The 27,465-nt window shown below is 36.2% G+C and overlaps 1 protein-coding gene across 1 annotated transcript; it reads left to right on the plus strand.

The window, feature by feature from the left end:
- Nucleotides 1–27,465, plus strand: LOC117420156 (ataxin-7-like protein 1). The gene is given in 12 exon segments (XM_034033734.3): nt 1–244; nt 656–724; nt 2,283–2,387; nt 11,666–11,723; nt 11,725–11,877; nt 13,670–13,947; nt 18,741–18,823; nt 19,228–19,475; nt 19,931–20,123; nt 20,496–20,617; nt 21,148–22,024; nt 23,547–27,465. Coding segments are annotated over 12 exon segments (2,373 nt in total). The 5' UTR covers nt 1–75; the 3' UTR covers nt 23,565–27,465.

Raw genomic sequence — 27,465 nt, forward strand, 5'->3', positions numbered from 1 at the left:
TTCTCTTTGATGCCGCAGCTCTTTGAATTTGCTGCTCCAGTAAGCCGAGGCCACTGACAACGGAATTTCACGAATATGACGTCAGGCGCTTTGCGAGTCGCGTGTCGCTGGCTGCAGAAGGAAAGGAAAAAGCAACAAGGAAGAGCAATGGCGGCACTGGATCGCAAACTGCCCACTACAGATGCGCTCCTGTACAAACCCTGGTCCACCTTTATCGACTCAGCTAAATTACACTGCGCAGACTGTAAGAACCCGACACCATACACATTCTTTTCCATGCCGAGACATTGAAGTTGTGCACAAATGCTGAGCAATTGACACCGTGGCCACTGGTGTCCTCCATGCTATTCTCTTTTTCTTAATAAATACACAGACACAGTATTACATTTAAGTGATAGAGAGGCCCAGTGTTTTCTTTTTTTTTTTTTTTTTGCAAGGATTGCTGTGTTTCCTGTTGCATTTTTGTGTTCCTTTGTTATTACTTGTTCGTGCCAGCTTGTGACAGCTTTTCAGACAGTACACATTAATGCTCGTACTGTATTACTCCTGTCTCATTCCACCAGCATGTGGGCCAGGTACATGTAAGTTATTCATATAACAGTTATATGAAAGTTACAATTTAAATAGTATTTATCTTTTTTGCATTTATCTGCAGATGCAAATTTAGAAGAGACTGTAAAATATTATGGAAAAGGCAGGGAGGTGGTGAGACTTAATAGAGAAGGTAAGTTGACATAATGAAGTTTAAAAAAAAAAAATCCTGTTGGTTGGCTGACTATATCCACACAGTCACACACAAATGTGACAATTTGAACACTAAACTTTACAACATTCAGTAACTGACCGATGTCGCTCTTGGGAACACATTGTCACCAGAAGGTTTTTCCAGTCTGAGGTTTACCTGCGCACATAAAATTGAGCTTATAACTACTGTACCGCAAAACTTTGTAACTACCCGCTGACAAAGATTCACTAGCTGTAGTGGTAGGAACACACAAGAGTCAGCAGCCCTAAGTGATTATTTTAAAATAAGGTACAGGTTTTTCTGCTATACATTTAAACTTTTTGGTTTAAATACAGAGGTTCATTTGTAACATTTAAATTACTGATGTATACCAAATCAGTACCATCTATAAAGCAAGTGTGTGTTAGTTTGGAGCTGACATGTCAAGTATACTTTTGTCCTGGCTGCTTCAGCTTGAGTAATGGCAACAGGCTTTATTATTTGTAAAAGTTATTGATTTTCTCAGAAGTACTATGGTTAGGTTTCTTAAGAAAGTCACATCATTGCTCCTTAATTTAAACTGCTGTTTAGTTGGTAATAATACATTCCCTGGACAGCACCTGAACACTTAGTTGTTACAGTATCACAGTTACTTAATCATTCTTCTTCATGTGCTTGAAGGAATGAGGGATTGTAATAGGACTAGTTGGCAATGTAGCCAAGATGTTTACATGACAGAACACTGGTTCTTTTCAAACCAATCTATAATCCCTCGCCCCCTGTCTTTATATTGTCCATCCCCATAAAAAAAAAAACGATGCTTTACAAGCAGAATTGCATATGTCATGAAATATGTCTGTGACATAGTATCAGAATGGGATAAACATGACATCTCTGGATAAGGCAATCCTCCACATTTATACAGTCATTTGACTCTGTCTGGTTTTATACTATACCTTAGAGCAGGTAGGACCAACAAACTAAGGTCAAAGGTCACAGGAAAATACATTTTCTGTTACCTTGACAAGAACAAATTGTTTCTGAGACATTTTCTTTTATTTTACATATTTGGAATACAGCAGCCCAATTATGTGCTGAATAATGACAATGATCAATTACACATTTTACAGCTTGTCCTTTTCTGGATCTTGTAATCACAGTAGTTTGCTGCTATTCATTGCAAAATGATTTGATAGTCTGAACAGGTGGCTTCCAATGTAATCTGGTATTACAGTCAGACTAGCAATTTTAAGGCATTCAACCTTTCATGTTTTATTTAACACTAATCACAACTTCCCTTCACTAGGTTTAATTTTCTCTGCAGCCTCATTTCAGTTTCACACCTTTGCAATTTAAATTGTGATGGGTGCTTCCACCTAAGTCTTGTGCTCCTTGCACAGTCAATATGGAGTATGACTACTAATAAATGAAAACAATGCAAATTGTTCAAAAAACTGAAATTTTAATTGTTTTACTAGTTCTCATAACACACTGGGAATGTAGATACATTTATATACATGTTTAATTAACTGAATAACATTATCCATTTTATTTTCAGATATGTTCATATTTGGCCATTCTCCAGCTCATGACGAATTTTATCAGGTTGTCTGCAATATCTGCAATCAAGTATTAAAACCACAGATTTTCCAGTCACACTGTGGTAAGTATTTATTGAAGTACAGTGTTACGTGGAGGGTTCACCATTACCACCATTTAGTTTTTTGTCTCAATAAATACACCACTTCTGCAATTTAAGGTGGGCTAGAGTATTTTAAACAACGTCAAATAAACTGTTATAACCATGTTGACATGAAAGTACAGTTTGGAATGTAATTATGGAACCACCAATTATGTGCAACATTCTAAAGGAGCAGGTTTTCATTTATGATCAGACCAAGACCATAATGATACAGGTTTCCTCATTACAAATATTCTAATGTTTACACATAGTGTAAGAAATACCTAGGATATTAACTCAGTATGTTATTTTAAAGCTGATGTAATGCAGCAGTGTGTGGTAAAAATGTATCACTGATCACTTCAAGGTGGATAGGAGGTCTTTATAGCAAATTATAAGTATTATTCATAATAGGGGTTTTGTTATTGTACTGATTGTTTTGCCATTCTCTAAACTAAAGTCATTCATCGACTACCAAATGCTTTAGTTACATTATTTAATTGTTTTATTATTTAATTTAAAAAATACTTTTTAATTCTTAGGTCTTGTTCTAAGAAGTATTTGCATAATTATTTCCACTATTGTCAATCTGTTAATTCTATAATACTTGAGATTTGGCAAAATAAAAATGGGTGTGTACACTTTCTATTTGAACCCATATTCAGAATGTAGACGTTTAAGCATATCTTTTGTCAATCAAAGCTCCTTCTTTAGGATGCTCTTTGTATCAGTGCTGTGGGAAAATCTGTCTGGTGTTAATGTTGAACCCTGCCTTGCATGAACCAAAAAAAAAAGGACAGTACCAATAAGGGGCACCACGGTGCCACATTTTGTAAAACCGGCTAGAGTTTATGCAGTGTGTAAAACATAGTAGGGATTTAATTATCTACAGCTATGGCCAAAAGTTTTGCATCACCCTACAGAATTAACTAATTTTGCTTCATAAAGTCAAATGAAAGCTGCTGAATAATGTTACATTAACATATTGAATTGCATACTGCTTGTGTAGTTTTCCCATGTATTCTATATATATATAATATATATATATATATATATATATATATATATATATATTAGTTATATCTCAATCTTAAAATTCTAGGTAATGCAAACCTTTTGGCCATAGCTGTAGTGCGGTGGTTTTCAACGCCGGTCTTCATGTACCCCCCACTGGTTAGGGTTTTGTTTCTGCCAGGAACTAAATAGTGTTATTAAAGCACCTACAGACAATCACAATGGTAATTGCTCTAGTCTTGTGATGTTCACTTGCTCTTGAAAATCACTCCTCTAAGAGTAGGCCTACTAGTCAGTCATGTTAATGTTTGATGTGATCAGGTCTGTTTCTGTGTTACTCAGAACAATTTACCAGTGGACTTGAAATATACAGTATTTTTTTTAATATAGCCCAGGCATTTATTTTGGAACTTCTTTGGAGAGCAGTTTGAGACTCGCTTGGCATGCTTACAGTATAATGTATACAGTACATGTGTCATTTCATAGTGGACCACCATCACAAAGTGCTTTACAAGATGCAGTAACAACAAGAAAACCCATAATTATTATTATTATTATTATTATTCATTTCTTAGCAGACGCCCTTATCCAGGGCGACTTACAATTGTTACAAGATATCACATTATACATTATTTCACATTAAACAGTTATCACATTATTTTTACATACAATTGCCCATTTATACAGTTGGGTTTTTACTGGAGCAATCTAGGTAAAGTACCTTGCTCAAGGGTACAACAGCAGTGTCCCCCACTGGGGATTGAACCCACAACCCTCCGGTCAAGAGTCCAGTGCCCTAACCACAACTCCACACTGCTGCCCATATTCATAATACTTTGAATACAGAGAAATGCATAATACATTATATACAGTAAAAAAAAAACAATGCATAATTGTGGCAAAGTGCCCCGCCCCTGTGTGCATTTGTGTGTTCTATGTTGTATGTATGCGTGCGTATGTTAATGTTGGTGTATAGATTGGTACACGGGATATAAACAGGTCTGTGTTTCACGTGTGTTTAAATTGTATATTTGTATTTAGGCACGGGATTGCACATCACGCACGTGCATTTAAAATATAATATGCGAGCACGGGGTTGCACAGAATTAATTCACGTGCTGGGATTCAAGTGAATAATTAATTAGTAATTGAATCCCAGCACAACAGTATATATAGATGCACATTTTCATTCAGTCGGGGTTGGGTGTTCGGAAGAGGCGAACGGGTGAGAGAGAGAGGAATAAGTAGTAGTGAAAGATCGTAAAGATAAGTGTTTGTTCTCACCGTGTTTGTTTGTCTCCGTGCACCGTTTGTTTAGTGTTAGTCCGTTTTGTCTGTCTCTTTATTTTGGCTATAGTGCCGTGTCCTGTTTTGTATTCCATTGTTCAAACCTTTTATTTGTTAATAAACGCTGAGTGCAGCCATTGCACTCAGCTCATCATCACCACCGTCTGTGTTTGAATTCCTTTCTGGTCTGACGCAACCCACTCTGGCCGTCTTTGTGACAATAATACATTAAATACAGTGGAAAGTGCATAATACATGATAGTAGCATAAATACTTGAAATAGTAGCAGCAACACAGCAGCTAATAACAGATATCAGGCTTAAAGAGCATGGAAAGCAAGAGAGAACAGGTGGGTCTTGAGAGTTGATTTAAAGCGAGTGACGATGTGAGCATCACGCACCAAAGCTGGGAGAGAGTTCCAAAGAGTCGGAGGACCTCAGCTTGTGGGCAGGGACATAGTGGGTCAGCAGGTTGAGGAGGTACTCGGGACCTGTGTGATGAAGGGCATTGTAGGTGAGCAGAAGAGTTTTGAAAATAACCCTGAACTTTACAGGTAGCCAGTGCAAACTTAGATTTTTAGTCCATGTCGGCATAAACCTGTCGATGGGGATAAGATCCATTCCAGCTTTTACTATGAACTTGATTGACTGAACTAGCCACAGGCAAACAATCTCAGGTGCATAAACATAAGTAAACCTGTAATAACTCAAATAGTGTACATTGCATGCATTATTCCTGCTAAAAGCTTTCTTATCTTTATTACTTTCTGAAAGGGACATGTCATTTTCTAGAACTCTGGAAATTGTAATGCCAGTTGCCCTTTTCTCATTTACAGCTCTCATGTTAGATTAGTTTACAGAAGTAGGCTGTATGCTTGCATATTATCACATTACCTTTTGGTTCAGAGTCAGTTTAGAAGCATGCTTTGGATTTGCTGTCTTGTTTTAGGATTAAACCAAACCCAGCAGATGTCTCACAGCCTTGGATTTCCCCCTATAACACTTCAAATAACACAAATCTTCACTAACAGGAGACTACTGTATGTGCACAGGATTACCAAACCCTTCTGCTGCAATTTGCCGTCACGGAAGTCATTGATTAGGCAAGGATGTATTCTGTAGTTGTCTAACTGCAATTATCATAATGATGCATTAATAAAGATAGATTACATGTATAGTGTATATACAGTTAAAATACATTTTTCTACAAATTAAAGTAAAACTCTTCCATATGTTAAATATCATAAATGTAGTTGATTTAGTTTTCTCAATAATTAATGGATAGTATCTTCTATATTACACCACCATGCTATTTTAGACTAGGATTTTCATGTTATCAGTTTTTGCATTCATTGATTTGACTATGCAATTTTTTTTTTATACACCAAGCATCAAAACTTATCACTATTATAACACATTTATTTTCGGAAAAAAATAAGGTATATAAATGATGGACATTGACTAAATGTTTTTGGTTTCTTTTTAATCACTCGATCATTCATCCTTGACCATGACACCCTTGAGTGACTATGACTGAAGCATATGCACTTAATCACCTAATTAGTGAGACAGTTGATTGGACACTGGATATGGAGTGATTTCAGCTGTTGAATTGCAAGCTTGAATAAAAGCAATAAAGAAAATCACAGAAAAAACAACGCCTGTCAAGAGGGCAGGGCCTTCGTGCAATCGGCATGTTGGAGGCTGGACTAGGGCAGCGTACTGTGGCTCACCGTCTTGGGTGCTCACAGCCAGCAATTTCAAACCTGGTGAGACGGTATAACCAGACACACTGTCAATGACAGGCCACGAACTGGGAGACCAAGAGTCACAACACCTGCCCAAGATCGACAGATCATTTTGCTGCATCTTCGTGATGTCAATTGTTAATCAGCACAATAAAACGCCACTGCACCTGCTCTAAAACAGAGTTTGTAATTTTTCGATTACATCTAGTGAATTTTATCCAAATATAAGTGATAAGTTTCTTTTGATGCGCAGAATATATATATATATATATATATATATATATATATATATATATATATATATATATATATATATATATTAGTACAAATCAACATACATTTTTAAAATGAAATATTAAAGTCTAGTACAGCCTTTATTTTAAAATAATAATAATGATATATATTTTATGGTTGTGTAGTGTGGATTTCAAAATGCAAATACAGTTTAAATGGCCACAGGTCTGTTTAAAAATGTAATGAGACTCTTCTTGTTTTCTCTGTCTTTCTGTTATGACAGCTGTTTTCTGTGATAGTACCATTTCCTGGTTTAAAAAAAAAAAAGAATTATGAAGGTACTCTGAAGGAGAAGATAGTTCAAAACAAAAACCAGTTGCAGAAATTGTCCATTGCCAATAACTTAGTTATTTCAGTATTAAAAGAAACGTGATAGTCTGCTTCTAAACAATATCAGTGTGTGCATGTGCAGATAATGGGATTCTAAACAGGGACAGGCAGCAGTGTTTTCTGCGTAATGTCCTTGGCAGCCAGCCATCCTTTTTTGAACTTGTAGTGCCCAGTTGGTAGGACCTGAAACTTTGGTGTTTATGCAAAGCCTGTTAAACTAGTGGTTTACAGACGGGCTTGGATTGGGTATTTCTTGCAACAGGTTACTCGCACACGCTTGTAAATGATGTTGTTCTAGTCTGATAGTGCTGTTTTGATAGTCACTCTAAGAAATTTGGCTGCAGGATTTCTTTTTTCAGTCTCCATGGCGTTTTCAAGAGCTTAAACTCCAGGAAGTGCATCATGTTTACTCTTTTTGTGCAGTCTGATTAAGCTGACAGCCTGAGCCTGTGTAAGTGGCTTTAGTTTGCCTTTGTTATTCTGAGAGCAAGATTTTAAGCTGTTTTCAGTTGACTTTGCACTTCTCTTTTTATGTGGTGTAATTTATAACCACCATTTTATTTTATATACAGTTGGGAATATTTGCTGTCTCTCTTTCTGAAAATGAAAGTACATATTTAGATGCAGCGTTTTGATTAAACAAATTTTGGTTTCAGTTCTTGGAAAAGGGTTGTTCTGTATAAACAAATTGTGATTGTAAGCATTTGTTCCATTGCACTGTGCTACTTCCTTTGGCAGTTAATGCATAATAAAAGTGAAACTTACGCCATTTCCTTTCCAGTATTCAGTTTGGTTTAGTTGTACAGTAGGTTATATTTCAAACAGAGCAATGCTTTTCCTTTTAACTGTATAACATTTCAAGTATCACTGTTTATTCCTGATTTTAATATTTGTAGCTTTTTTTTTTCATGTAGCATGTTATAGAATATAGATACAATCTATATTGGGCAGCAGTGTGGAGTAGTGGTTAGGGCTCTGGACTTTTGACTGGAGGGTCGTGGGTTCAATCCCAGGTGGGGGACACTGCTGCTGTACCCTTGAGCAAGGTACTTTACCTATATTGCTCCAGTAAAAACCCAACTGCAAAAGTAATGTGATATCGTGTAGCAGTTGTAAGTCGCCCTGGATAATGGCGTCAGCTAAGAAATTAATAATAATAATAATAATAATAATAATAATAATAATAATAATAATAATAATAATAATAGTAATCTGCATGTGCTTTGTTATTGCTTCTGATTTAGGCATCTATATAACAAATGAATGACACATTTATAGCCATGCTTTTTATTTTACGGCTGGTTTCACAGACCCTGATTATTATCTTTGACTACCTTACATAACATTCTGTTCAGTATTCATGAAACCAGCTGACAGTCTTGGCCAAGACAAATGCATCTTTTTATCTTGTTGCAGATTGATTGAGTCAAAAACTCGGTAAGAGAAAAAAACAACCACAAAATTCATCAGAAGTACTTGATACAAAACAAACCTGAACAAAAAAAACATTTACAAATTGTTCCAGAATTTAATCAATTTGTTGTCAAATAAAACATCTCATTGTTTTGCTAAGATGAGAGAGACAGTTGTTTTAGTGAGTCAGAGTGTAGGCTTCTCTTTATGTTATCTCTTTAATATATCACTGTATTTGTTATTGTAAAGATGTAAGTAGTCATTTTGAATGAGCTAAATTCAAAATAGTATAGTGACAGAAACAACTAAAAGTACATACCATTGCATGAAACGATGCATAATTCACATATTTAACACCTTCTGTTGTTTTTCCCCTAATTATGTAAACTCAGAATTAAGCCCTTTCACACTGGCACTCCTGGCTACCTGGGCTGACCTGGGTCGCAGCGACCCACCTCAGGATGTGGGTTGACACGTTTTTACCCGGGATGAGCGAGGCAAATACGTGACGGCCTTTCATAAGATGACAATATAATAAACAGCCACGCCTGCGTGAAGGTTTCACTTCTGCAAGGAATGTTTCTGTTTATTCTGTTTAGAATTATTTTTGTTGATTTGAGACACACCATGAGCCAGATTGCAGCAGGGATGAAGAAACATTTGCTCTAATCAACTTTTGGGCTGACAAGCTTGGATGGAAGCGTCCATAACAAGCTGCTTTCGGGGCATTGATACCCGCATTGTGTACGTGCGTCTGTCACCCGTGTCAACTCTGATTTTTCAAAAGTAGTGTGAAATCACATAGCCAACTGGCGCGACACCGGGTCCTGACCTGGATAAGTTCCGACCTGGGTAGAGCATGCCAGTGTGAAAGGGGCTTAATCTGGAATATGTGGTGAAACCACCAATGATTTGAAATATTTGTAGTACAGCAAGTGTAATAGAAGATTGTAGGTGCAAAAAAGTGCAAAATAATATTATTTTCATAACAGTTGCTACAGCAAAGGGCAGCTCTTGTTTTAGCAGTTATAACTGTTTACAGTTAAACAGCTATAAGAAATATTCTGTGCTCCTCTTAAGAGATGGATTTCAAAAAATATGTATCTGTATAATAATCTTTACCCAACTGAAAGAGAATTTATCACCCTTTGTAAATCTTACCTAAGCGTTAAATTATTTATTGATAAATCTGCATACAGCACCAAAAACCAGTTATCTTTTGTTCACCTGTTGTGTGTCTCTTTTCAAAAGCTATTTTAAAGACAGCGTCACCACAATTAAAATGTAATCCCAGCGTAGTTTAGTCTTACGTGTTTGATTTCTATGTTTTCTGTCCACCATACTGTATATAAATTGAATGTACATTTATTTAATTCAAGATTTATTTGCAGGATGATGGGGTTTTATGAAATAAGTACATGTATTTAAGTTTTGATTAGACTATACAATACTTGTTATTAGGTAGTTACTACAGTATAAATGCTACTTTTGTTTGCCAAATATAATAAAGTTATCAAAGATGTGAATGTCCCTAATTAATCATTTATACTGAAATGCACCAGTTTGCCTGTCCTTTTCTTTGCTATATAACCGCTCATCTGATTTGTAATAAAACTTGGTTTGGGCCATCTCAGTATAAGTTCTTTTGTGCTTCAGAATCTATGTTTGAGATATTACCCAGAATCTGGTTATTTGAGATGCGTCCAGGTGCTCATCAGATAAAAATGCGAGTCATGAAAGGTAGGTTGTCCTTGTAAACAATACCCAGAGTGTACTGCAGCTGATTGTTTGTTTTAAGCGCTCGATAGATGACTGAACTGTAGACGACTTGGCAACCAATATGTTCCAGCCACATACAGTATTCATTTGATGATGTGCACAGCTTGCAGTACTGCAAAGCATTGCTGTGTTTTAATTTGTGTTCTAGAATGTAGTAGGTTTAATTTCCTGCACTACAGGAGCCAATAACAGTATTTAAAAAGAATATGAAAATATACTGTGCCGTTATAGAAAAGTCACAGAGCTTTAACACAGGCAGCTTTTCATTGAATGGGTTTGGTTTGTTTAAAAATTATAATACAGTATATTTTTTGTGTGGCTCAATCGTGTATAATATGACTGGTTTAATAACTTGGGTAGCTTTTAATCTGTAATATAATTTGTATGTCTTTATTTTTTCAATGTTAAGAATTTTAAAAATACTTAAATTCAAGCACTGTGCAGTACTTGTGTCTTGTTCCTTATTATCTCTTGGCCTGAGTTGGTTGTAGTGTTCCTACTCTTGAGCTGTGTTGACAATGGACAAGGCTGGCACATAACTTAAAATACAACCAGCTTAGTTTAAAAGTATGAGAAGTATGACATGGGGTTGCAGATTTCTTTGGAGGAGACATAACGCTGCTAATTGGTGGATGAATGGAAAAATGTCAGAAGCCAAGAGCTCATTGCTGAACCAGGACAGATTGCTGAACCAGGACAGATTACTGACGTGCAGTGTTCTGCATTTCTCTATTAAACACAACCAGAGTGAGGACTAAAGGAAACATCTCGCACAGGGTGTAGGGTGTATGTGGCTTTTTTTGTAGTATGATGAAGAGTAATAGGCCAGCATTTCTGAGTTTGTAGTAAAAATAAGTTTGCTATCAGGGTGTTTCAATTTGGAATTAAGTGCTGTTTTATGCAACTATATTCTATGGTTTTGTTTGCATCAGAAACTTGCGTAATTTCTTTTAAATTGTAATTTATTGTGTTTGGTTACATCTTACTGATTCAAAGTGTGAGTTCTCAGCCACCAGCAGCTTTGACACTTAAGACCGTCAAGGAGAAGCTTTAGTTGGCTACCTCTGAAATCTAGTCCTATCCCTCCATCCTTTGTAAGTGCTGGTTAGTTTTACCAGATAGTTTCATAGCACTATTTTTTTGTGAACAATTATTTAATAATTTTCCTTTCTTTTCCCCACCCCATGGGAAGAGGGAAATGGGGGAGACAATACAGTTCATAGCACTACTTGAACATAAACTGTAATATTACATCCTGTAACTAGAGGTGTCCTGTAACTAGAGGCTGTCAGATTACAGCATTTAAATTTAGGCATATAGCATTATATTGTTTACATTTATACCTATACATATAAGACATACTTTTTGATAATGCCAGCTTTCTTTTTTATTTCAGAACGAAGCCACAACTCCACGTCTAAACCCTCTGCATCCCCATCTTTAGCCCCTTGTAACTAGAATGTCAGTGGTTCAGATGAATCCCAAAACCTGTATCAGCCATAACACCTTCAGCAGCAACTCAAAGCCATTAATAACGCCCAAAGACAATCTACATACCTCCATTAATAAACAGCAGCACACAGGGTTTTCTTTGAGGGATACACCACGGTAAGTACTGCGTCCAGTCATTTTGAATGATGGAATAAAGCAGTGTGATTCAAGTATGTTGTAAGGTACTGTAAAGTAACATGCATACACTCAAAATCTGGTAAAAAACACCTATTCCCCTCTATTTGTCAAAACTGTTAACTATACTGTATACATCATAGTACTGTGATCAAATAGCATGTGATGCAACAGTATGTAAGCAAAATGATGTTTATCAAAATCTGTTTTGATTCTAGGAAGAGTTAGGGAACAGTGCTTAATATCCATGAGACCATAAACATTAGGCAGGAGATCGTGGAGGTGGTCACACATGTTTGCATTTAACTGATGAACCAGAATAATGGGATGTGTCAGGTGCAGACAGGTATAAAAGCTGTGCGGCTTCACGATTTGCTGTATGACGGACGCATCGTGTCGCAGCGGTTTTGACTGCACAGCTGTCGTTCATACTTTAAATACAGACTGCATTTGCAAAATTGGAAAAATTGACATTTTAGGAGATGTGCTGACTTTGTACTGTACCTGTTATACAAAATAATCAAGCAGCGTTGTTGGTACATCTGTTCTCTCAACCAACAGAGAACCTGAGTGAGAATTCTGTACATGAATTAGAGAGATTCGGTATTTTAGAATAACAGGTGAAAGGTTTGATGATCTGTTAAACAGATTGGGACCATCAAAAATACACATGCGATGCCAGTGACACCTGCAGAAAGAATTGTGGTCATACTGCATTTATCAACTGGCAATTCCCAGCAAAGTGTGGCCACGAGCTTCCGCAGATTTTCTTCACAAATCTATCACACAGCTTTCTCCATCAGACTTTACATTCTCTCCAGTCCTTTTCTATTTTTTCAGAATAATACATACAAATGCTGTTTCTATTATTTGGACATCTCTATATTCTTTAAGTGAGGGGTTAGATAAATGTGAATGTTTACAAACTTCTTCTATTAAAAGTTCTTGCTCCATGATGGTTACCAGCGTATGGCCATGCAGCAAATGTTGAGGCTTTAGAACACAGGATGTCTTCTGCTTTACCAAAATTATCCCACTTAACCTGTTTTATAAATAAATAAATAAATAAATAAATAAATAAATAAAGGGTTCTACAGTTTATACATGACATCTTAAGTAGTTACTAGGTATTGAGGCTACTTTGCCTTATTACATTTACTGAAATAAAAAAAACATATATTTACCCCTGGTTTTCCAAAATGACATGACTAAATGACCTGGAATCACTCAGTTACAACCACCAAAACTTGTTCAAAAGATTTGTTTCCAATAGCTAAGGGTATCTTCAAAATTCAAAGTGCCTGACAGTGTTTTAAGGTAGAGCTGGTCACGAAGAGAGTTTGCTGTGTTATTCCCTTTTCCATTACCAGGATTTGACTGAAATCATGCATCAAAAGTTGTTGAAGGACTTTATAAGGCCTATATAAAGACTTAATTATTTTATTGTTCATTGTCTGAATAAAATTAGAATTATAATTTTAACAAGGTGACATAAGTCTGGGCTTTGTAGGCAGCATGTGAAGATCCATATAAAGGAAAAAATGTTGTATACATTTAAATAGTAAGTGAAAAATAAGTAAAAAGTATATAAGTAAAAAAGAATCACAAACATTTATCTAAATACCAACTAAACTTCTAAATACCACTTCTTTTCTTCTCATATATTATTATTTTAAGTAAGTGAACAAAATATTCCGGAGTAGAATGCAGTCATTCCTAGGGAGTGTGGAGCAGTGAGGTCTAACAATTAAGACTTTTTTTTTTTCCCCCCCAGTGTCCCTGTCCCAGTAGTCAGCCTTGAGAAGATTCCTAACCTGAAGGCAGATGGTGCCAATATAAAAATGATTTCCATCACCACTTCCTCTGCCTCCTCATCCACCACATGTTCTTCAGCTTTGGTAAAACCTGCTTTGACATCAACAGCATCAAAGCCTGTCCCACCATCACCAGAGAAGATTCTGAACGGCAAAGGAATCATACCCCCTTCATTGTTAGACAAGAAACACCAAAATGGCACCAAAAGCAGTTATAAGCCTAACAAAAGACTTTCTGGTGAGCATATCCACCACTTTTTTCCCATAATGCAGTCAGTAGTTTTGGCAACGCTGGTCCAGAATGTAGAGATGAGTTTACAAGCAACTTGAATGGTTATGTGCCTCTCCTGTGGGTTGGAATAGTTTTGTAAAAACTCACTGCTGTGTTTTTACAGCCAGAAGTAAAAGATGAAAATCAATAAGGACACGTTTAAAAATGATGTACAGGTAGTGAACAAAAAAATGGAAACACCAGTGTAAAGTCACTCAGTAGGATGTTGGGCCACTTTGGTATCCCGCTCTGTGGAGTTCTCGGCAGACTGTTTTTGATGAAACTGGCTGCTCGCGCCCCAGGTTGAAATTTGCAGTCAATTGATCTGCAGTTGCTCGCCTGTTTTGCCTTGCACTTCGAATTAATGCACGGATATCACGATCCTGGAGTATGCGCTTCCCTTTGCTGATGATGTCTTTCCCTCGGAGTTCCATGCCAACATCACCTTAGACACGGTTGCGCGTGAAACATTAGCAAGTTGAGCTGTCTTTGTCACTGAAGCTCCTGCCAAACGTGCCCCAACAATCACCAAAGTCACTGAGGTCTCCTCTTGCAGCCATGCTAGCCATAATTATAGGCAACCAGGCCTGTCCAGCATTTTTATACGTGACCCTAAACATGCTGGGATGTTATTTGCTTAATTAACGCAAGAGCCACACCTGTGTGGAAGCCCTTGCTTTCAATATACTTGGTGTCCCTCATTTACCCAGGTGTTTCCATTTTTTTGTTCACTACCTGTAGTATTGTAAAATGATATAAAAGGAAAAAAACATAATCCAAGAAAGTAATAATAATGGTTTCCCTTTCTTGGGGGTGGTCGAAGTCTGCCACACCTGAGGAATATTTTTGTTTTCATTCATTATCCCACCCCTCAGAGGCTGAACATGGAATGAGCATGCTACTCTGTGTGCCATCTTTTGGTTTGGTTGCACTCTTTTTACATACCAGTAGCTCACTATATTATTGAATACTAAAGATTTTGTTTTTTATACTCCACCTGGATTGCCACAGTGGCGTTTGTAAAGCACTACAGCACTAGGTTATCACGGCATGGCTTGCATCCATGCTGGTGGGTTTCCTGGTATTGTAAATGTTCCAGCTGTGGCTTCTTATCCTAGTGGAGTATTGGTTTAATCTAATAAACCCCTATGTTGCAGTCATTTGCATTTTTTTACCTTGCCCTTTTATGAACTGGAATCGTTTTGTGTCCCGTTGTTTTTAATACAGCATTGAGACCCTTAGTCACAACTGTGAGCCATGCAGATACACCACCCACTCGATATATCGCGGGTGTTGGGGTCCAGTATAAATACGCTATATATCGAGGGCCGCGATATAGCAAGAGACCCATAGAAAAACAAATAGGCTAACAAATACTGTACAACCACTCCCTCGTTTTATTGGGGGCATCAGGGTCCAGTATAAATCCTCTATGCAACCTGCTTTTTCTCATTTTCCGTATAAGAACCAGCACACCGTTTTAATTCGTACAGCGGAGGGTAATTGCGTCTCATCAACTTCAGTCTCCAATTAATTTAATGAGTCTTCCTTTCCTTTCTCAAATGCACAAACCCACTGCATTGAAAGAATCAATTCCCAACATAGGAGGCTTGTTGCTAGGGAGCTGACGTCACTGCCTTGTGACTTTTGCTAGTGCATTGCTGCCACACGTGAACACCTCGTTGGCTAAAATAAAAACCACTTCAGTAAGTAGATATTTAATTTGCTTTGTGTTATTGTGAAATACGTGTGTATATGATAGCAGTATGATATTAATGCTTTGTTTTTTATTGTTTTGTATATTGTTGTTTGTGATGTGCAGTACGAAATAAAACGAACAGTAATTCTAAGTGCCTATGTATATTACAGCTAAGGCATATGCAGTTAGACAGTAAAAATGGGGAGCCAACTCCAGGACCGCGATATATCCGAATCCGCAGTATAACAAGGGGCGATATAACGAGGGGTGGGTGTACTTTGCAGTACTTTTACTGCACCCTAATTGCATCCACACACACTATTGCAGTATATATATACACATTATATGTGTGTGTATTTATTTATTTATTTATTTAACTCCCTCAGTAATTAATTTGTTAGCAAAAATACCTGGAGGTAGGATTGGTTTATTCAGTGTGGAGATAAATGTAATGCGTTTTGGTATAATGTATGTGTTAAAGCAGCTTGGATTGAGTGCTCATTCTGATTTTATTAGCTAGTAATCATCTACATCTACTTTACTGGTGTGAATACCATTTTAAGGTTTAGTCTTATTCAAGTTATAGTTAATTTAGTGGTACCACCACTTGATTTGACTAAATATTATACCACTATATTAAAACATTACACCAGAAGTTCCCCTCTGCAGTTACTATGAGAAAAGTATTAACACTGTTGAGGGCTTTGTGGTGAACTGATCCCATTATGCCTTTTGTTTTGCTGCAAGGCATGAAAATAGATTGTAATTGTAAAATATATTTTTTCAGCATTGATAAATATTGTTTCGCATGTCACCATTTTAATCTTTTCAGGAAAAGAATTTAAAAGCACAAAACATAATCTAGCAAATCAAACTTATATTTTTGTGTGATTGGTGGAAATACATTATAAATCTGCTGCCTGTCTGTTATCCAGAGCATGCTATACATTTTATTTCTAAGAGCTTCGTGCAGTTTCTGTTTTCCCTACAGTAGTATGACTGCTTTCAAAATCAAACTCATTTGGTTAGATAATTTGCAGAGTGCTAAACTACATTTATGTTTGTTCTTAATAAAATACATTGCTTTGGTTTGTGAAAAAAATTGATAAATGTGTTACTAACAGGAGTATGAATTTTTGTTTTTGTTTTATATTTTTGTAAGCCTGTGCGGTAGCAGCAGTGGGGAAAAAAAAAAAAGCGTTATTGCAACCAAGTCTTGTTTCAAAGTTTTACTGGATGCAGACTGTTACTAAAATAAGGGGAATGCTGTAACACAAAGATTTAAGGTTTAGCATTGCATCTAAATGATGAAGGAAGTTTTTTTTTTTATTATTCTAGATCAGTGATCTAGATCTAGAACAGTCTTCACCTGAACACCTTTTAGTTTTCAACTAAACTAATTTCAGTGGTGTAGATTAGATTCATTGCCCAACTGCAAGGTTCACATTTTAAGTATCCCTTGTGTATGGTTGTTAACCTGCCGCCACACCTGCTACTGCTCATATCTCATGAACCGTTTAAGCTGGCAACTTCACTTTGACCTGTAACCTAAGGTGGGGCTCATGTGACTTTTTGGTTATTAGATGATAAAAACCGCTTTGAAATATTTGACTTCATACTTGCTACACATATGCATTCTGTGATTCATTCAATCGTAGGTGTCGTACAAGAACATTTAACTAATTCCTGGCAGCTTATTTAAAAGCTGCCACCACCACAGGTATTTCATAAACCATCTGAGGTAGTGATTTCAAATTGGTGTGATTATATAAGCCCTTCACACTAAATGTGCTGTTGGCCATGAAGTTGACATCTGATCCAATATGGCAGCCATATTGATGTCGAATGACTTTTGAAGTTACAACTGTCTAAAGACAGTACACATTGAGCTACTGTCTTAATATTTGGTACGCAGCTTGATTTTCTTACCACTGTTGTCCAGTAAAAATTAACTCTTTCACTGCACTGCTTTAAACTGGACACATGGCACATGCTTTGACATAGGATCTTTATAGTTGGTACACAGTTGTAATCTATTAAAGTTCCATTACAGTACATGTGATGTATACACACACACACACACACACACACACACACACACACACACATATATATATATGTATAAGTATATATATATATATATATATATATATATATATATATATATGTATGTATATATGTGTGTTTCTTGTAAATACCGCAGGGGGTTCCTTAACATAAGTGAAAATCTCACTGCATGTTTTTGTTCAACACATGATGCATTTAATAAGAATATCTGTCCGTTTTTTGTTGCCATTTTACTTTAAATCATAGATATTTCCTCTCTGGCAAAACCGCATCTTCCTATTGCCCATTGGCTACACAACATAATAGAGCTTCATGTTTTGTTTAATTTTTTTTTTACTTCTGTAAAACTGACATCTTTATTTTAGGAGATGATATACTCAGTTTCTCATGTTCACTCCATTGGTCAAATAGCCAATCCCAGGTCAATTGCTGGTTAATAAAGCAGTGCATGTTCTGCCAGAGATTTGTTGTCACTAATGAGACACCAGTTAGTTTTCAATGCACAGTAACTGATACAGAAAGCGAATGGGCTAAAGCATAAAAATAACAACAACACCACAACCACTTAGACTTGAATAAGACATGCAATAAAAATGTTTCCAAAGGCTATTTGTTAGTTCTTATTCTAAATGATCTATTGCTATACTGAGTAATTGAAATAAAGCCAATTCTTGATTCTCACATTACCTTTGGGCAGTTATCTCATGGTACAGCATTGGGCATCTTTATTTTTATTTTGAATGCTCCCTGGAAGGGACACTTCAGGGTTAGTACAGGTGTGCATTTTTCTGTCATTTCACAAGAATCCTGATTTTATACATTAGCACCAAGAAAGTGTGGTTTTTATAGCTGTTACTTAGAAAGATTCTTGTTTTTTAGATGATGATGATTATTAACATGATTATGAAATGTGGATATTCTAGGGAATACTGTTTTAAGTTTATATAGGTTTGTTTTTAAGTAGTGTTAAATGTTATGTATTTATTTAATACAGAAAGAGAATTTGATCCCAACAAGTACTGTGGAGTATTGAATCCTGAAACCAAGAAACCATGTACAAGGTCCCTTACTTGCAAGGTAAATCAGGAAATCTCATTCTCACTCATCATAACCAACCAATTATCCAATTGCGAAGAAACATATGTTTTCTATATCACACTTTTAAATCTCTTTCTAGAAAATTGTGATGAAAGGTGTTCGACTCAATATTAATCTCCTCAACTTGTTTCTCATGTGTTTTTTTTGTTTTTTGTTCCCCCAGAATTTATGATTTCATTATTTTGTTACTAACTCACTTTGACGGGTAAATGAAACAGCATACCGTATAATGATTTTGAAAGTGCACTTTTGAACTTCTCCAGAGCTGTAAATTGAATTTTGGTCAAATAGTGTGGGTATTACTGTCTGACTGATTTTTGCTTTCTCTACATGGGTCTGCATCACCGATTATAAATTTACTTTAAAAAACAATTGCTTCACAGACTCACTCGCTCAACCACCGACGAGCGGTCCAGGGACGAAAGAAACGGTTTGACTTACTCCTGGCAGAACACAAAGCGCGGACAAGAGAGAAAGAGGCTGTAAAAGACATAGAACCTCAGGGTGGCAGGGAAACCAGCCAATCTGCACAATCCCAAGAGCATGTTGCAGGATCAATAGGGAACTCTGGTCTTGAGAACAAAGTAACATCATCAACAAAATCCAGACCCTCCAATTCATATCTTTCTAGGTAAGCCCAACTCCAGAGTGCTTGTAAAAGTAGCATTTGCAAATAAACTTTTTCGCTGTGAAGTTTCTTTTTAAACATTCAATCTAGATGATGGTATTCAAATTAGGTTGTATGGAATGGCCTTTTTTTAGGATATCTGCAGTGTACAAAGATACCACAAGGTGGTGCTTTTTGATAAAGGAAAAGTGATATTTTCCTTCACTTGGCTTCTATAGTTATGACAGGAGCTTGTTTAAAGACCGCACTTTAATATAAGCAAAAAAATAATAACAATAGGATAATAGTTAAATTACAATATAGCAGTAGGTTAATAGTAAGAGGCACACTTTTTTGATTAATACTATTTTTTTCTTTGAGGTAAAATTGCATGTCATTAATAATAATAATGGATGCCACACATTGTATTACTGATACACAAATATTACAGATTAATTCCGTTTTTATATTTTCATTAGGCCATCCTCCGTCAAGAGTGTAAATGGCCTCAGCTCTTCAGCGTGTGGTGGGTTGGTCCATGAGCACATTGTGTCAGCTGTCAGAGGAGATGTGGGAAGCAGGCTTTCAAGTGATGAGGGAGAACTAGACGGTGCTGAAGAGTCAGACAGACTAGACTGTCACTACTCCAGGCACCACCCCAGGCCCCTGGGAGTACGGATTTGTAGTTATGATTTGGTTTTGCACACGCATGCATGCTCATGACATGACTCGTACATCATGTTGTTTCCACATTGTGAAAGTAATGGTTACCCTGGATATGTAAGGGTATTAGAATGTTGAAGGTGATTTAAGATGGCTCTGTTAAATTTTTCGATCCTTAAATCCCCATTCTGGGAGACCTTTAATGTCTTGTTATTTTTGTGATGAGTGATTAATAATTACTAAAGCATCATACATGATATCATGTAATATTTTTTTTTATTGCATTATAAACTTGTAACAATCTTAAAACATTATTTATTTTTAATTTTTTTCAGTTTCTAACACTTGTTTAACAACGATGTGTGTCTCTTTCTCTTTCAGATTTGCACTTTTGGGACCCGCGCGATGGGACGGGGCTACTATGTATTTGACAGACGGTGGGACCAGTTCCGCTTTGCACTTAATTCTATGGTAGAAAAACATCTGAATTCACAAAAGTGGAAGTATGTATACTAAGCATGCTGGTAGTGCTTTCCAGGTGACGATTGAAATGATTTGCAACTGTTATTCTTCGGCTTGATAAAACGTCTCAGGAGAATAAAAAAAAAACCATGAACCTGATAAGCTTGAATTTTGTGAAAACCACAGTATATGTATATAGGCTACCACAGAGGCAGCATTAAATGTATAGAAAAAACATAATCTTGTCATATTGGTATCATCTCTTTCATGGATTTTAATGGGGCAGTGTGGCCTACTGGTATGAGCTGGGGGACAAACTTACAAACCCCAGATCAGCGTCTAGCTTGTGTGGCTGACATAACCTTCCTAACACCAATTTCAGATATCCCCACTGCAATGGACAGGAGGCTTTTACCATTGGCCTACCAATAAGAATACTTTCTGGGAAGTGTGTAAAATACAACAGATAATCCTAGACTTTCTTAAATGTAAAAACCTGATGTGAAGTCAGCATTTTGGACTTACCTGGGTTAAATCACTTGACGCTGTTGCAATACTTTGTATATTGTAGGAAGATTCCACCTGCAGCTGACAGCCCCATGCCAGCACATACCACTGCATCCTTTCCGGTTCTACAGTCCATCAACAGTGCCAGTGCGGTCTATCTTTCTTCCTCAGCTGTCCGTTCAAGCACCACTCCCTCTTATGTCATGAACTCCCCTGTATTGTCACTAGCAGCCTTTGTAAACACATCAGACAGAAATTCTATCATGTCATACACTACAGCCTTTCCCCATCGGGGTGCAGCTTTCAGCATCATGGACCCTCCATTCAAGGCGCCTTTGCTCATGTCCCCAGTACCTGCTGTTGTACCTGCCCCATCACGCTACAAACAATCTAGAACTAAAAGCAGCAAATCCTTGAAGATCAGCTATTCCTCGGGTAACAAGAAGAAATCTGCAAATTCTTCCACTCCTTCACCTTTGCTAACATCTTCTGCTTTGTCTTTCACTGGGTCACATAAGAGGAACTGTGTTTCTGCACTGAACTCCTATCAGATCTCTTCTTGCTACAATACTGTTTCAGTGCACAATAGCCAGAATGGGACAAACCCACTTTGTGCCAAATCTGAGCCCTCAGGACGAACTTCTTTGTCTGGCAGCTCAGCAGACTCTATCAAACACATGAGCATGGTTGTAAGCAATATTGACCCTAATCTGTCTGTATCTTCTCTGATGCACCGCTCTGGGGACCATACACTGTCAACACACAATGCACTGTCTTCAGTCCCCCTTTCCTTCAACAAATCGGAAGGAAAAAAACAAAAGAACTCCAGCTCAAACAATAAATCTACCAAAATGCCTGGTATGAACAGTGTTCACAGAAAGAGGACTGCAGTGCTTTTGTCTGCAGTGCCTGAATCTCCGAAGAGTTCTGTCCCTTGGCAGGTAAGGAAAGATCTAATCTGATCATTTCTGTTGTGTGCCAGAGATGTTTTACAAGGAACTTCTGCACAAAACCTCTAATCCAGATTAGTATTTAAACAAGCAATTAAAGTCGCAAACTTTCCAAAATACATCAATTGATTTCAGGGAACAAACAAAGCTTACAGAAACACTTATCAAATTACATATGACCTCTCAAATTCAAGTAGTTACAGTAAACAAAGAGCACCGAAACCAGAAAAACAATTTACACTTTGTCACAAAACATTGTGTTTAACAAGATAACAAAATACATTTGAATGGACTATCAATCCCAGTTGAGGAACTATACTGTGGAAGAACAGATGCCCTGCATAAAATCCAGAAATAATCTTCTATTTAATCAAAAGGACCACCTTTGACACTCTTCAATCTGTATACTGTGCAGTTTTATGAACAGCATTACCTGATCCGGTCGTTATTACTGCACTGTATAAGCAATTGTAGGGTACATCTGCCTTGAGTTGAAGTATCTCACTTTATTACTAGGTAGCTGAGAGGTATAGCAGATCATTTGGTTGAGTGAAAGCACAGGGTGGGGGTTCTCTATAAAGGTGGATCTTGTGAGACACATTTCAAAGTGAAGAAAATGTACAAAGAAAGTGCTCAACTACACAATGGTAAATGGGGTAGTTTATGTTACTGTTACTAATAGTGTAGGAAAATGGCTTTTAAAACATCAGACTAAACATTTTAACATTAATACCAAATTAATGAAAAACTTTGTTTTACATATTTACCAGATCACATATTTATTAAAATCAATAATACACTTATTAGAATGTAGGTTTCAGGAACACACTTTTAGGGGTGATGATTTTCCATATAAAATTTCTGTTTTCTAGATAGCTGCTTTCCAATTCAATTTTACCATTAGTCTAAAATAAAATAGAACAATAACATGTTCAGTAAAGAAAAGTATTGAGCATAAGTAATCGCACCTGTACATTTTAACTTTATTAAAGCTTGAGGGAGAAAATTGACTTGTATTCATCACAGCTTCTACACACATACAAGCATTTTGCTTTTTTTTCAGTAGATAATTTTCAACTGCTCAATTCTTCTTCAAAACTGCGTGTAGCCTAGGCTTTGGACCAAGAAACTTAATGTTTTCCACCCCAGCGTTAAAACAATTTTAGCAAAAACAACATGTATTGCATCCTATTAATAGAGGGTGTCAAAACATATGCACAAACTGATTTCAGGTCTCTACCATGCTCCTCATGACCTACTGAGTAATTACTGCAAAAGTGGGTCAGAGATTAAAACGATAGGAAATTAGTGACCTGCTGGTACCAGCAGGATTCATCACAGTAGGCTGAAAGTTTGGTACATTGACAGAATTTTAACCACATTTTCCATTTGTAGAACCCAGTTAGTTTTATCTATCTATCTATCTATCTATCTATCTATCTATCTATCTATCTATCTATATATCTATCTATCTATCTATCTATCTCTATCTTAAACTTGTTTTCTTTTTCAGCAAAAGGTACATCACTGAAGATGTTACTGCAAATGGTCAGAAGTAATTGCTAACAAGAACAGGTTTGGGCAGGTTGTGGTTCATCTTGGAGATGTGAATGCTGAATCACAGGACTAATGCTTCTGCCATGAAAACACTTCAAACCAGCCTCTTGTGTTCACCGGTCAGAGGTCTTTGTTACACATTTTATTACTGCAAGTTTTAGTTTAAAAATGTCCTCTTTAGTCTGTTACTAGACAATGTAATCAGTATTTTGTTTACAGAACTACATTTTGAAGTGTCCAAACTCTTTATGCTGCAATGTGTTCCCTGTTTTAGTACTTGACATATTTATGGATAACACTTCATTTTTAAAGTAACTGACAGTTAATAATGAAGTTTAGTTTAGTTTTGGTAGCTTCTGTTTCAAAAACTGGTGAGGATTTAGAAGAAGGATCTTGCAGCATGCTTTTTAATATTGAATATTGTTTGAATGCCTATAGTATTGTTATTTTATATAGGTCTATCGTTAACATTATATTTGTGATATTAAACAATGAGGATTGACTAGATAACAGCACCAGTGCAAAGGAGCTTATCTTCTTCATTTGTCCAGTGTTAAAAGTGCACTTATCTGCAGTTTTCTTTACATCTGAAAAGGAACAGACAGTATTAGTTTAACAGTTAAAGAAAGACAGTTTGACTGTTGCTTATTGAAATATGTATTTAAAAAAAAATATGTTCAAGCCAATTTTTAAAGGCTGGAATTAAAATGTTTACAGTTCTGAGAAATCCAAACTGTAACAATTCTAAAATTAGATGATCCCTTTATGTAAAATTGTATATTGTTATTTTGTAATAATTTATATTTTACTTTATTGATATCCTTACTGACAATTAGTCTGAGATGAAACTTTGAGTAAAATTATATTTTTTTTAATAATTATTTTTATTGTACAATTTTGCAGGCTGAAAAAAATGTACATATCTTTATTATTTTTGCACAGTTTTAATTGTATATTTATTTCTTATTTGTAAAAAATACTACAGGAGGTCAGGAATATTTTCCCCAGTAAATACAGAAAGGAAATATAAACATAATCTAAATTCTTAAAACTGATTACTTTAAAACTGAGTTTTACAAACAATATTGTATTGGTTTACTAAGCTAGAACTAGTTAAGTTATTAAATAATTTTGTAACAAGACATGATAAAACTAAATATTCCTAAAAACTAAAATATTTTCACAACAAAAAATGAATTCACGCTACTTTTAGTTCTCTCTAGCACAAGTATGCAAGCTATTTTAATATTTAATCATCAATTTCTGATATCAACAATTCCATTTTTTATATTAATAACTGTCACATTCTTGATATCCAAAATATAATTCTTGATATAAAAATGTTTAGATTTTGATTTGAACAATTCGAATTTTTGATATAAAAAATGCATACGAATTAGATGACATCATCCGGTCTGGACTTCCTTTTTTGTACTGTGTACCCCGTCATCTTTTGTAAATGTTTGAAAACGCTAGTGCGAGCAATTTATAGTAAATGCACTTCTGTCGGACGAGCCTTAGAAGTACAATCTGCAGGACAACGGTAAAACACCAGCGCCTTAATACCCCAGGCACTGTTGTCAAGATGCATCTCCCTATCAGCCATGATGTACTAAAGGTCTGCCTAGCGCTTTCAAATCACCCACAATGAAGCTAGATCAAGCGAAGAAGTGCAGACTTTTTATATTAAATATTAAAAGTTACTATCAAGAATTCTAAATTTTTATGTCAAGAATTCTGTTTTTGATATTAAGAATTATATTTTGGATATCAAAATAAAAGGTACTGTTTTTGATATCAAGAATTCTATATTTGAGAGAAAAAAAATATTAAAAATGTTGTCACCGATATAAGACAGAATTGTTGAGGATTAAATGTTAAAATGGCTTGTCTGTTCACTTAGTAAAATGCACTAATTACAAAAAAATATATATTTTGTATGGTATCGCCCCTGTACGGATATTGACATGTACTGTAAAAGCTCCTTTAAGTTTAATTCATATACTGTATGTCTAAATCAGTGGTACTCAGCTCTGGCCCTTGAGATCCAATCCAGCAGGTTTTTACTCCAAGCATGTTAACTGAAGCTGTTAAGAGGCAATTAACTAATTTAGGACCTGCTTGGAATAAAGACCAGGACTGGAATGGATCTCGTGGGCCAGAGTTCAGTACCACTGGTCTAAATGATGAGCCATTTTGAAGTGTAACCCTGCAGAAAAATGTTACAAGACATGTATGCACTCTTTTTTTCTGTATTGCAAATCTTTTTGCCACTTTAACTGAGGCCAATCCCAGCAATAGGCCTAAAAAAATAGTTTTTTTATTTTGCAAAAATGTCCCTTTGCTTTTTATTTATATTATGTAGATTTTAGTTTTTTAAAGACACACAAAACTAAAATTTATGGCTAGACTTCTCTTTAACCACCCTATTCTCTCCCTCCTATGTATAAGAATGCTATCTCTTTACTACCTTTCTTTTTTTACTTGCTTTTTGGCAGCTTCCATAGATAATGTGGTTTTATCTGCAGTATTCACCTCTGTTAGAAGGCCCAGGCGAGGATACACTTAACTTCCTGTGTGTAAATGGCTAACCTTGTAGATGGAGCCTGGATTTGAATGGGTAGAATGCCCATCCATAGTACATATTGCCTACTGCAAAACAGTAATACTTTGTGGTTCATAATTGTATTAAATATATATGTAATGTGATACATACAGTACAAACCAATGGATCCTTACCCATACAGAATTGTTATACCAAGCCAAAATAGAACCTCATTGCCCAATTTAGAAAGTTAAAATAGTGTTGTTTTTCATTGAAATACCATCATCAAAATGCTTGTTTCTAAGCTGCACTGAGCTATAATCCCTTCATGTGCTGTCCTTTTACTGGCACTCCATTCCTGCAGTAGGTTTTCAGACTAAAAGTGTGCTGTTTTGTTTTGTCTGGCCTTTTGAATTTTTATTTTTTTTTTAAATTTGGAATCGGCAATAGTTTTTTTTTTTTTTAAAAACCCGATTTTCTTCCTAATTTGAAATGCCCAATTGGCTCACCACTGCAACCTCTGCGCTGACTCGGGAGAGACGAAGATGAGCACACACGTCCTCCGAAGTGTGTGCCGTCAGCCGACCACTGCTTTTCACTCTGCAGGCCCACCATGCAGCTACCTTCAGAGCTACAGCGTCGGAGGTTCGTCTTTTCTCGGCAGTCAGTCACGTTGCTGCTTGTGTATTTCAGCAGTGACGTCTTTGTTCATATTTTATCGGCAGTCAGTCATGTTGCTGTTGGTGTACTCGGGTAGTCATGTCTTTTGTTTTAGCGATTTGTAATACACGCATCTCTACTGTACTCGAATTTAAGATGCAGGCTATTTTTGAGAAGCAATAAATTGTTCAAAAAGTGCATTTTAAATTCGAAGGAATACAGTATGTAACTTCAATTTACGTTAATGTGACATAGTAGGGAGAGAATAAATAGCTCCACCTTGATACTAAAGAGACTAATGCCGCTTTCTTGACGTGAGTTAGTGAGATCTACAACAGAACATTGCAAGCTGTTGTGCAAATGATGCTTCGCTAATTTACACTATTGATGGCCTTTTTCTTCAGCTTTACCTTGCAGCAGGATTTGGCCACTACCCCAAAACTGAGGATAGTCAAGTGTTTGGTAAACCCAGTCTAGTCATAGACACAAGTGCAAACGCCTGTCAGCCATATGAAGGGAGTGTGAATAATTATGCCTTATTTTGTATTAAAGTTACAGTTGTATATAATGCTGACCAAACTTTTTAGTGAATAGTTTATACAGCATATTTTGTTAATTATCGTTGATTCTTAGTGAAAATGAAAAAAAAAGAAAAAAACCTTATTTTAAG

This window comes from Acipenser ruthenus, chromosome 14 (assembly GCF_902713425.1).
Source record: "Acipenser ruthenus chromosome 14, fAciRut3.2 maternal haplotype, whole genome shotgun sequence".
Classification (NCBI taxonomy): domain Eukaryota; kingdom Metazoa; phylum Chordata; class Actinopteri; order Acipenseriformes; family Acipenseridae; genus Acipenser; species Acipenser ruthenus.